The 13064-nt window shown below is 45.1% G+C and overlaps 1 protein-coding gene across 2 annotated transcripts in view; it reads right to left on the bottom strand.

Moving 5' to 3' along the window:
* Positions 1 to 13064, bottom strand: part of LOC115142441 (myosin-10-like) — a 97435-nt gene that overhangs the window by 33489 nt on the left and 50882 nt on the right. The window contains exons 6-13 of one of the 2 annotated variants that reach the window (XM_065001513.1): positions 6718 to 6810; positions 4142 to 4205; positions 3847 to 3945; positions 3432 to 3575; positions 3125 to 3220; positions 1675 to 1793; positions 1224 to 1376; positions 78 to 251 (exon numbers count right to left, since the gene is read on the bottom strand). In XM_065001513.1, the coding sequence (XP_064857585.1) occupies positions 78 to 251; positions 1224 to 1376; positions 1675 to 1793; positions 3125 to 3220; positions 3432 to 3575; positions 3847 to 3945; positions 4142 to 4205; positions 6718 to 6810 (942 nt within the window). Of the gene's footprint in view, positions 1 to 62; positions 252 to 1223; positions 1377 to 1674; positions 1794 to 3124; positions 3221 to 3431; positions 3576 to 3846; positions 3946 to 4141; positions 4206 to 6717; positions 6811 to 13064 lie in introns of those variants that run through there. The other variant, XM_065001512.1, reaches the window with a different exon arrangement.

Raw genomic sequence — 13064 nt, forward strand, 5'->3', positions numbered from 1 at the left:
GAACATGACCCAAGTATCGACAACAGCACAACAACACAGGACACACACACACACACACTCACTAAACGGATACTGACCGGCCTCTCGATGAGGTCGATGCAGGGCTGCAGGTCCAGGCCGAAGTCGATGAAGCTCCACTCGATGCCCTCCCTCTGGTACTCCTCCTGCTCCAGGACGAACATGGTGTGGTTGAACAGCTGCTGCAGCTTCTCGTTGGTGTAGTTGATGCACAGCTGCTCAAACGAGTTCAGCTACAGGAGAAAGGCATACACATTGATTTGATCTTTTCAGAACTCAGAAACTCAAGGAACTTTGTCTCAAAAGTGAAGAAAGCAGTAAGATGGATAATTTCTTAATTCATCCCTAGGGGGAAATTGATTCGTAAGGAGTTTCAGATATGTAAAATCAACAAGACTACATTATTTAATTTATGAAACACCAATGAATACCACTTCTCCATAGCCAAGATGGTGAGATTCCTTCAGCTCAAACTGGCACCGGTAACCTACTGCTTTTTACAGTCTTCGTTCTGAACTATGAGGGTTTTGTCTTTTTAACCAATAAGCCAAAACAATAACTGCAGCTGATTGCTCTCACTAAATTGATCCCAGGGATCGTGATTTATTTTCCTGTTCTTTTGGCTCAACATTACAACGCTGCAGCCAAGGCTCTTAGTGGGGGAATAAACAGCTGCCACAAACCAGAAGGGAAACAGACAGGTTGGGATTTCAGCACAAGATGTAGTGATCTTGGGAAATCGAGTGTTCTATCGATGACAAGGTTCATGTCAACAATGTCTGAACCGTCTGAACTCGCCTCTTGGTGAACGAGCCTCGCATGATAACTATCGTCTATCAAGTCATAGACCAACTAATGACCTTGGTGTGAATGATATAAAAATAAATGAGGATGACACCCAAGAGGCATTTTTAGAAGTGCTGAGATTCCCATATTTGACCCTGAGGAGGGAATGGGTTCAAAGTGCAATTGGTCCACAGGATAAATGATCAGCTGTTTCCCAAAAATGTCAATCAGATCATTTTCCCACAAAAAAACATCCTTAGACCATTCAGATGACCAGTTCCATAGACAGGATGAACTACACCAAGTCCCCTCTCTCTTCTCTAACGGTTTTCTCTGGATCTGGAAGAGATGGAGGGACCTTGTGGAGGCCTTATTTGCCATGTATTTAAGTACCTGTAGAGGCCTACGCAATTAAGTACCTGGAAGATCTCAAAGCCAGCGATGTCCAGGATGCCGATGAAGGAGGCCCCCTGGCGTTTGGTACGGTCCAGTGCCTTGTTGATGCGGTGGACCAGCCAGCGGAACAGACGCTCGTATGTGGCCTTGGCCAGAGCCTCCACTGCAAAGTCAGCCTAGAGAGAGAAAACGAGACAGAGGGGTGGGGGAGAGGGGGAGAAAGAGAGAGAGAAATATGCATTCCTTATTAGATTGTCTTTCTCTGGTATGACTTGGCAAGTGAGTCTGCCATTCTCAGCCTTGGGGTCGCACGGCTAGACCTCTCTATTGTTCTAAATCTAACACAGAGGTGGACGGGAAACACACCCCACAGTACTAACCTTATCCTGTTCCAGAGTCAGTAGTACAGTGAGTCCATAGAGGGGTGATGAGTGAAGCAAGGAGAGCTTCTGTGGTGTAGCGTTTGTGTCTTACCTGTTCTTTGGTCTGGGCCTTCTGGACGTAGTCTCGTCCCACCTTGATCCTTGGAGACAGGATGGCCCGGGTGAACTCCATCACGTTCAGCCCCAACAGGTGGCACAACTTCTGGGCCGCTGGTAGAGGAGAGGAGGAGGAGGAGGAGGAGGGAGATAGAGGAGGGGTGAAAAAAGGGAAAACAGTAGTAACATTAAACGTTTGTTCTCAAGATGTGATTACAGGCAACACAAATAACTTTACAATACTCAAATATCCCTTACATATACTCAAAGCAGTAGCAGGGAAAGAAGAAGCAACATTTGAGGTTAAATGTTATTGGGATATAATTATATATATATATTTTTAATTTTAATTTTTTATATAGACCCGACATAACCCTATTAATCCTCCAATTCCCATAAACGCCAGTGAGTTGGAAAACAGTAAAAACCATATAGGACTTTCCACCACCGCTTGAGACCACCAGAAAAGGCATACATACCACTGGCAGCAGGCCACAGCGCCACATGGTCGGTAGCTAAGAATTACATTCTCCCCCTTCTGACAGAAGTTGCTCACATTTGACCGTTAATGGTAAAGAATAATAAGCAAGAACTGACTGCCTCCCCCTGCCAGTCCAGTAACTCTAAGGTATGCCTGGAGCAGACCTGGATACAAATACTATTTGAAATATTTCAAGTAGTTTGGGCATTGGCTCTAGTCTGTCTGGAGTGTCAGGTGAATGGGGTTTGCACTTTTGGGAATTTTGTATTCGTTCCATTGCAAAATGCAAGCTCAACCAACCACAGCTTAAGTATTTGAAATAACTTAGAATAGTATTTGAACCCAGGTCTGGACTAGAGATCAGGGTAGGGGGTAGTTAAACACACAGCTATTTAGAACACCCGTGGGTTAACAACACAGACTTGATTTAAGACATGTCAAAACGGCTTTAATGATATTTGTCTTTTGGATCTGGGGGAGATGTTTGAATTTTAAATATTTGTCACAGCGGGAGCTTCTGGAGAGGTAAGAACGATACCATCTGCATCATTTCCAGGGGTAGAGTTGCCAGTGCAGAGCCTGCTAAAAACATCTGCTTCTGTCCTAGATCTGTTTTCCACATTTGGTAATAACTGGCTGGGCCACGGCATTGACACGCACTTGCTACCCTCTCCTCTTTAAATACCAGGAATGCAGCAGTAACACGCGCGGCAGAGGCAACTTTTTTGTTTGTTCTTTCTTCGAAGTAAAGTAGGGGAGTAAATCTGAATAATGATGTTGTTTGAAGGTGGGTGACAGGGCCAGGGAGAGATGGGAAGGTTAAATCGTTAGAGCTCTGACATGTGACCCAGCCTGGTTAGCACAGGTCTGGGAGGAAGATGAGGAAGAGGACGATAAGGTCTGAGCGTGAGAATGTGAGGAGCTTCCTTGACATCAATACATGTGACAACTGCCAACTACCTACCTGTGTTCTCAGGCATAGAGGCCTGGTCAGAGTTCCTCTCCTTCTTGAAGACGATGTTCCCAAACTGAAGCACGGAGGAGACCACCTTCAGCATGGCTGCAAGCACAGAGGACGTTATCATAAACTTACCATGAACGGCACACACTGCTCTGTGTTTGCTGGAATACATGGAACTGTTATGAGCATGGAAAGTTATAATAATTACTAATAAAAGTTATAATAATTACTGCAAAGCTGTAAAGTGTTGATGTAAAAAAGGGCTTTAAAAAGTTGACAGTCAGACAGATGAGAGTGAGGAGGGTGGTACCTAGGATCTCGTCGTGGGAGAAGCTCATGATGTGCATGGCCTCCATGGTCTCCTGGAAGTTGTCTTTGTCCTGCTGACCAGGGACGGTAACGTTGCCGTTGGACAGGAAGCGGTAGCTGTTGAAGCCCTCCAGGAGCAGGTCCGCTACACAGAGGAAAGGGAAATGACGTGGAGATAGCTGCTCCGAGGTCACAAAGGAAGGCAAACATGCATTTTTGACAGTCAGCCCACTGACAGGTGATGTTATTGTGATACTAGCTAGTGAGCGACACTGAGTCTGAGTGGGCGTCAAGACACCTCAGGCCAACGGCTAGAGAAACAATGTTCTGCATGTCAGAGGGTGACTATTCTTTACAGAGGCCATATGGGTCCGGGTTGTTGAAGTTATGCTGATGGTACATATCAGGCTACTTACACCTGAGATGTTCTCCCGCCCCACACAGCAGCTGGTAGAAGATGTGGAAGGTGCGCTCGTCTTTGGCTTGGCGAACAGCTCTCGATTTCTCCAGTAGATCTGTCCCATCGCAGTCAAGGAAGGGCAGCCTTTATACAGTAAAGAAAGATATTAACCCCCTAGAGTAGATTTATGCGGCCCCCGCTGGAATCTAATTAGCATAATACAACAATACCCATCAAAATATGTCCGTTTATGTAAATTATTAATATCATAGCTTGCATGGAACATTTAAACTAGCTGTTTGGAAGGATACAAGTTTCAATGTTGGCCCCGACGATGTATCCGGTGACATCAAAGTTGATCCGGATGAACTTTCCCTGCAGGGAGAGAGAAACGGAGGGTGAGAAAAGCAGACAAACCATATCACCGCATCCACGTCTCCCTCAACCAGGTCTCACACTGTGCTGCAAGGCCTTCCCTTTTCTCCCTCTGAGTCACATCACAATAAGGCTACATTTGATTAGTCTGGTCCCAGAACTGTATGTGCTTTAGTCAACTACTGTAGTCAGATGAGTTGGCTAAAGCACATACACAGATCTGAGACCAGTCCAGGCCATTGTATTTTATCCTCATTTGGCCACATTCCTTTTGGTCTCTACTGTCCTGGGGTCTGGATTAGACTACATTCCTGTTGGCCTCTACTGTCCTGGGGTCTGGATTAGACTACATTCCTGTTGGCCTCTACTGTCCTGGGGTCTGGAGTAGACTACATTCCTGTTGGTTTCTACTGTCCTGGGGACTGGATTAGACTACATTCCTGTTGGTCTCTACTGTCCTGGGGTCTGGATTAGACTACATTCCTGTTGGCCTCTACAGTCCTGGGGTCTGGATTAGACTACATTCCTGTTGGCCTCTACTGTCCTGGGGTCTGGATTAGACTACATTCCTGTTGGCCTCTACTGTCCTGGGGTCTGGATTAGACTACATTCCTGTTGGCCTCTACTGTCCTGGGGTCTGGAGTAGACTACATTCCTGTTGGTCTCTACTGTCCTGGGGTCTGGATTAGACTACATTCCTGTTGGTCTCTACTGTCCTGGGGTCTGGAGTACACTACATTCCTGTTGGCCTCTACTGTCCTGGGGTCTGGATTAGACTACATTCATGTTGGTTTCTATTGTCCTGGGGTCTGGATTAGACTATATTCCTGTTGGCCTCTACTGTCCTGCCCTGGGGTCTGGATTAGACTACATTCCTGTTGGTTTCTACTGTCCTGGGGACTGGATTAGACTACATTCCTGTTGGTCTCTACTGTCCTGGGGTCTGGATTAGACTACATTCCTGTTGGCCTCTACAGTCCTGGGGTCTGGATTAGACTACATTCCTGTTGGCCTCTACTGTCCTGGGGTCTGGATTAGACTACATTCCTGTTGGCCTCTACTGTCCTGGGGTCTGGATTAGACTACATTCCTGTTGGCCTCTACTGTCCTGGGGTCTGGAGTAGACTACATTCCTGTTGGTCTCTACTGTCCTGGGGTCTGGATTAGACTACATTCCTGTTGGCCTCTACTGTCCTGGGGTCTGGAGTAGACTACATTCCTGTTGGTCTCTACTGTCCTGGGGTCTGGATTAGACTACATTCCTGTTGGTCTCTACTCTCCTGGGGTCTGGAGTACACTACATTCCTGTTGCCCTCTATTGTCCTGGGGTCTGGATTAGACTACATTCCCGTTGGCCTCTACTGTCCTGGGGTCTGGAGTAGACTACATTCCTGTTGGCCTCTACTGTCCTGGGGTCTGGATTAGACTACATTCATGTTGGTTTCTATTGTCATGGGGTCTGGATTAGACTATATTCCTGTTGGCCTCTACTGTCCTGGGGTCTGGATTAGACTACATTCCTGTTGGCCTCTACTGTCCTGGGGTCTGGAGTAGACTACATTCCTGTTGGTCTCTACTGTCCTGGGGTCTGGATTAGACTACATTCCTGTTGGTCTCTACTGTCCTGGGGTCTGGATTAGACTGCATTCCTGTTGGCCTCTACTGTCCTGGGGTCTGGATTAGACTACATTCCTGTTGGCCTCTACTGTCCTGGGGTCTGGATTAGACTACATTCCTGTTGGCCTCTACTGTCCTGGGGTCTGGATTAGACTACATTCCTGTTGGCCTCTACTGTCCTGGGGTCTGGATTAGACTACATTCCTGTTGGCCTCTACTGTCCTGGGGTCTGGATTAGACTATATTCCTGTTGGCCTCTACTGTCCTGGGGTCTGGATTAGACTACATTCCTGTTGGCCTCTACTGTCCTGGGGTCTGGATTAGACTACATTCCTGTTGGCCTCTACTGTCCTGGGGTCTGGATTAGACTACATTCTTGTTGGCCTCTACTGTCCTGGGGTCTGGATTAGACTACATTCCTGTTGGCCTCTACTGTCCTGGGGTCTGGATTAGACTACATTCTTGTTGGCCTCTACTGTCCTGGGGTCTGGATTAGACTACATTCCTGTTGGCCTCTACTGTCCTGGGGTCTGGATTAGACTACCCCTGTGCATGAGGCTGTGATCTGACTGTGAACAAACAGAACAAACCTCTCTAATCTAAACTGGATCCAGAATCAAAGCAGTCATTAATGAACAGCAGAAATGTTTCTTGTCCTGCTGCAATGTTCCTGTGTAATAATAGAAAGATAATTAAATACATTCCTCTCCATTGATTTCTCTTCCTTATAATCAAAAGATTCCAGGAAGTTTTGGAAAACTCGTCTCAAGTGCCAGTTATTTGAGCAAGAGATAGTGAGTGAGATGGCATGAGTGACTTTTAGTAAGCCACAGAGGAACATACGGTCTTGAGAATGGCATTATTTTGGGGAAATATGTATACATGCTTTACTTACGAATCGTGATGAGTTGTCATTCTTCACTGTCTTGGCGTTGCCGAAGGACTCGAGGATGGGGTTGGCCTGTAAGAGTTGACGTTCCAATTCACCCTGAAAAAGAGGAGTGATATTACAGCCAAGCACTGGGTCCAAGCACATATGCCCCCTTCCCCCAACTAAACCTTTTACAAATAACAAGCACATATACCCCCTTCCCCCAACTAAACCTTTTACAAATAACAATCACATATGCCCCCTTCCCCCAACTAAACCTTTTACAAATAACAAGCACATATGCCCCCTTCCCCCAACTAAACATTTTACAAATAACAAGCACATATGCCCCCTTCCCCCAACTAAACCTTTTACAAGTAACAAACACATATGCCCCCTTCCCCCAACTAAACCTTTTACAAATAACAAGCACATATGCCCCTTTCCCCCAACTAAACCTTTTACAAATAACAAGCACATATGCCCCCTTCCCCCAACTAAACCTTTTACAAATAACAAGCACATATGCCCCCTTCCCCCAACTAAACCTTTTACAAATAACAAGCACATATGCCCCTTCCCCCAACTAAACCTTTTACAAATAACAAGCACATATGCCCCCTTCCCCCAACTAAACCTTTTACAAATAACAAGCACATATGCCCCTTCCCCCAACTAAACCTTTTACAAATAACAAGCACATATGCCCCCTTCCCCCAACTAAACCTTTTACAAATAACAAGCACATATGCCCCTTCCCCCAACTAAACCTTTTACAAATAACAAGCACATATGCCCCCTTCCCCCAACTAAACCTTTTACAAATAACAAGCACATATGCCCCCTTCCCCCAACTAAACCTTTTACAAATAACAAGCACATATGCCCCCTTCCCCCAACTAAACCTTTTACAAGTAACAAACACATATGCCCCCTTCCCCCAACTAAACCTTTTACAAATAACAAGCACATATGCCCCTTTCCCCCAACTAAACCTTTTACAAATAACAAGCACATATGCCCCCTTCCCCCAACTAAACCTTTTACAAATAACAAGCACATATGCCCCCTTCCCCCAACTAAACCTTTTACAAATAACAAGCACATATGCCCCCTTCCCCCAACTAAACCTTTTACAAATAACAAGCACATATGCCCCCTTCCCCCAACTAAACCTTTTACAAATAACAAACACATATGCCCCTTCCCCCAACTAAACCTTTTACAAATAACAAACACATATGCCCCCTTCCCCAACTAAACCTTTTACAAATAACAAGCACATATGCCCCTTCCCCCAACTAAACCTTTTACAAATAACAAGCACATATGCCCCCTTCCCCAACTAAACCTTTTACAAATAACAATCACATATGCCCCCTTCCCCCAACTAAACCTTTTACAAATAACAAGCACATATGCCCCCTTCCCCCAACTAAACCTTTTACAAATAACAAGCACATATGCCCCCTTCCCCCAACTAAACCTTTTACAAATAACAAGCACATATGCCCCCTTCCCCCAACTAAACCTTTTACAAATAACAAGCACATATGCCCCCTTCCCCCAACTAAACCTTTTACAAATAACAAGCACATATGCCCCCTTCCCCCAACTAAACCTTTTACAAATAACAAGCACATATGCCCCCTTCCCCCAACTAAACCTTTTACAAATAACAAGCACATATGCCCCCTTCCCCCAACTAAACCTTTTACAAATAACAATCACATATGCCCCCTTCCCCCAACTAAACCTTTTACAAATAACAAGCACAAAAGAAATGTTGGCCCAGGATAATGTTTTCCCCCCAATACACACAATGACCCATTTTATGTTCGTCAATGTCAATTTAACAATCACATAGTGTCACACAGACTATTGATCATGAAACATACAGTGCCTTGCGAAAGTATTCGGCCCCCTTGAACTTTGCGACCTTTTGCCACATTTCAGGCTTCAAACATAAAGATATAAAACTGTATTTTTTGTGAAGAATCAACAACAAGTGGGACACAATCATGAAGTGGAACGACATTTATTGGATATTTCAAACTTTTTTAACAAATCAAAAACTGAAAAATTGGGCGTGCAAAATTATTCAGCCCCTTTACTTTCAGTGCAGCAAACTCTCTCCAGAAGTTCAGTGAGGATCTCTGAATGATCCAATGTTGACCTAAATGACTAATGATGATAAATACAATCCACCTGTGTGTAATTAAGTCTCCGTATAAATGCACCTGCACTGTGATAGTCTCAGAGGTCCGTTAAAAGCGCAGAGAGCATCATGAAGAACAAGGAACACAACAGGCAGGTCCGAGATACTGTTGTGAAGAAGTTTAAAGCCGGATTTGGATACAAAAAGAACATCCCAAGGAGCTTTAAACATCCCAAGGAGCACTGTGCAAGCGATAATATTGAAATGGAAGGAGTATCAGACCACTGCAAATCTACCAAGACCTGGCCGTCCCTCTAAACTTTCAGCTCATACAAGGAGAAGACTGATCAGAGATGCAGCCAAGAGGCCCATGATCACTCTGGATGAACTGCAGAGATCTACAGCTGAGGTGGGAGACTCTGTCCATAGGACAACAATCAGTCGTATATTGCACAAATCTGGCCTTTATGGAAGAGTGGCAAGAAGAAAGCCATTTCTTAAAGATATCCATAAAAAGTGTTGTTTAAAGTGTGCCACAAGCCACCTGGGAGACACACCAAACATGTGGAAGAAGGTGCTCTGGTCAGATGAAACCAAAATTGAACTTTTTGGCAACAATGCAAAACGTTATATTTGGCATAAAAGCAACACAGCTCATCACCCTGAACACACCATCCCCACTGTCAAACATGGTGGTGGCAGCATCATGGTTTGGGCCTGCTTTCCTTCAGCAGGGACAGGGAAGATGGAGCCAAATACAGGACCATTCTGGAAGAAAACCTGAAGGAGTCTGCAAAAGACCTGAGACTGGGACGGAGATTTGTATTCCAACAAGACAATTATCCAAAACATGGTTCAAAATGGTTCAAAAATAAACATATCCAGGTGTTAGAATGGCCAAGTCAAAGTCCAGACCTGAATCCAATCGAGAATCTGTGGAAAAAACTGAAAACTGCTGTTCACAAATGCTCTCCATTCAACCTCACTGAGCTTGAGCTGTTTTGCAAGGAGGAATGGGAAAAAATGTCAGTCTCTCGATGTGCAAAACTGATAGAGACATACCCCAAGCGACTTACAGCTGTAATCGCAGCAAAAGGTGGCGCTACAAAGTATTTACTTAAGGGGGCTGAATAATTTTGCACGCCCAATTTTTCAGTTTTTGATTTGTTAAAAAAGTTTGAAATATCCAATAAATGTCGTTCCACTTCATGATTGTGTCCCACTTGTTGATTCTTCACAAAAAAATACAGTTTTATATCTTTGTTTGAAGCCTGAAATGTGGCAAAAGGTCGCAAAGTTCAAGGGGGCCGAATACTTTCGCAAGGCACTGTATGTAGGCGGACGGACACTGTTTCCCCAGTAATGTTGATGACCTTAAAAACTAGTAGAAAAGAGAGAATTGACAGGTATTGGACAGGAAACGACAGGTATTGTAACCTGGTAAAAGACAGATCAATGGAACATGTTCAGGAAACCACTTTACAGTCTCTCTGCTCAATATCCTACAACAGTACGTCCAACTAAAACTAAAGAGATGGAGGAGATAGGGAGAAAGAGATGAGAATAAATTGGGCCTGTTCTGTGCGTTAACGGCACGCGTTTCCTGTAGTCTGGTCACTCAGTGTAGAACCTCTGGGTTTGGAATGGAATGGATTAGAACCTTGTTGCTCAGTGGTGGAACACAACAGAGCAGAACTGCAATGACTCTCTCCACACCGCATATGGTTCAGTTGAAGCTCAACACATCCACAAGCGAATGTTCAAACCCATCTGGACTCTGGGCTTGCATCTCCTCTTTCTATTGTGAGACCAACATCAAAGGCATCAAATCAAATCAAATGTTATTGGTCGCATACACATATTTGGCAGATGTAACTGCGGGTGTGGCGAAAGGCTTGTCAAATAACAACAAAGAAAGAAAAGAAATGCTCCAACGTTGCTTAGGAGCTAGAAGCAGAGCTGCCAATGTCTGTCGGCGCCATCTTGATGATGGAAGCCATTGTCTAACCATCGAGCCTGCAAAACAACCTAATCCAATCAATCCCTGTTTACACTGTCGAGGTACACAGTACAATCATGAAAAGTACCAGTATATTTGTGCAACAGACAAACCAATAAATCTATCCACAGATGTCTCATGTATTGAACAGTACACAGCTGTGTTTCAGCGTGGTGGTGTATTACGTGCGGGGAGCTCGCTGCTGTGAGCCAGGCGGATGGGTGGTTGCTGGATGAGTTGGGGCGAATGAGGTGACTCAGAGAGGAAGGCCATATCTCTCCAGTTAGTGATTGAGATAGAGATCCTGAGGAAACGGACTCAATCGTTTAGCACACTGACAGATACTGGGGAAACAGACCAGTTTAACACACTGACACAAGCCAGAGACACACTCAATCCTATAAGGAAGAATCCGTCATCATTAGTTATCCCGTTAAGGGAGGGAGGGAGGGAATGGTGCACTGTTCACTTCTCACACCTATCGTAGATCCTATCTGGCTGACTGCCAGGGCGGAATAGAATGTTCAATAGGTATGAAATGGAACGAAACGCTCCAAAATGTAAAGGTGGTATCCAAACGTGTCCAATATGAAACACTGGTTTTCATATTCTGTTGCTACAGTATACCCTAATGAACATGACCCTGTGCAGATGTTTAGACAGGTGGCCCATTACGATCCCATCCAGAACCTTATTCTAGGCTTGGTCATGACTGGGGAATCCAAGATGGCCCACCAAAAAAATAACATGGCCCGTACTTTGAGCTTTTCCTTTCTGCGGCTAGGTGGGAATGGGATTTTCCCATTAGGTCAAGCTCAACCAGACACATTTTGATCGCACAAGACGGTGGCGTTTTTCCAGGGATGTCTGTGGGATGAGTTAGGGGTTAGGAAATCAGCCTTGCGTTCAGACATGAGACGCGTAATGTGATCTTTGGCTGCCAGAGCTGGGCCAGAGAGCCCGACTGCTGTTTTCATTGAGTTTTCGTGCTGCTGAAAATAAGGCAGGAATGAATTGAATAAGCCCGTTCCATCCTCGTCCTGCCAGTGGCAGATTGCACAGACGGTTAATTATAGCATGATCCCAGATCTGTTAGTGTGGTCTTACCATTTCCTATAGTCATTGTCACACACTGTCTCTATAACGCAGTGCTTTATGGCACAACTTGACAACACCACACACTTTAGAACAAACTAGAACAGAGGACATAACGGAGACTGTTTAATGTCCACAAGCCGATCTCTACCAAACGCAGGCTACAGACTAGGACCAGACTGGGGAGAGGGTAGGAACAAAGGGGTGAATACAAAACACCAGCAGGGGTCCACTTTAGGAGCATTACAAGCTGACCCACATTCCAGCGTTCCGGAGTGTGTTACTCTTGTTCTGACAGATTCCAGAAACCATCATTGTCATGTAAGGAGGCTAATCACTAGCCGTGCCAACAACTGACAGGCCTGGAAGACCTCCGGGACATGTATTGTACCACATAATCCGGTTTATGTGAGCAAGAAGACCATAAAATGACTGTTGATAGAATGCATTACACTTATTCTGATGAACAATGTCTGGAAACCGTCATAGCCACGTTAAGAGGCTATTCACTACAGTGTCAACTACTGTAGGGGGCCTGGAAGAACTCAGGGACACATAGTTGTTGTTAGTGTGACTGCGGACAATGCTAGCGTTTACCACTTAACATTGACACGACTATGAAATGAATGTAATCTTTTGTGAAATAACTCCTCTCTATTCTCAATCTTTCCTCTGTAGCTTTGTAGCCTGTTCAACCTCACTTGTTATCAGTGTTAGGGCCTCCGGGCAGTGCTTTGGCCCAGTTTGTGGAGACTGGGGGGCCAGAGGAACAGTCAAAACCGTCCTATTAAATCTTCAAGGAAGAGGCCAGGTGGGGATGTGGGCTCACATCTGCTCCACAGACTAGAGTCCCTGCTGGACAGACGTTACAAATCTCTCCAAGTCCACAAGCAGAGTCCTTGCTGGACAGACGTTACAAATCTCTCCAAGTCCACAGGCAGAGTCCCTGCTGGACAGACGTCACAAATCTCTCCAAGTCCACAAGCAGAGTCCCTGCTGGACAGACATTACAAATCTCTCCAAGTCCAAAAGCAGTCACTGCTGGACAGACATTACAAATCTCTCCAAGTCCACAAGCAGTCACTGCTGGACAGACATTACAAATCTCTCCAAGTCCAA

Source organism: Oncorhynchus nerka, linkage group LG15, assembly GCF_034236695.1.
Source record: "Oncorhynchus nerka isolate Pitt River linkage group LG15, Oner_Uvic_2.0, whole genome shotgun sequence".
Classification (NCBI taxonomy): Eukaryota; Metazoa; Chordata; class Actinopteri; order Salmoniformes; family Salmonidae; genus Oncorhynchus; species Oncorhynchus nerka.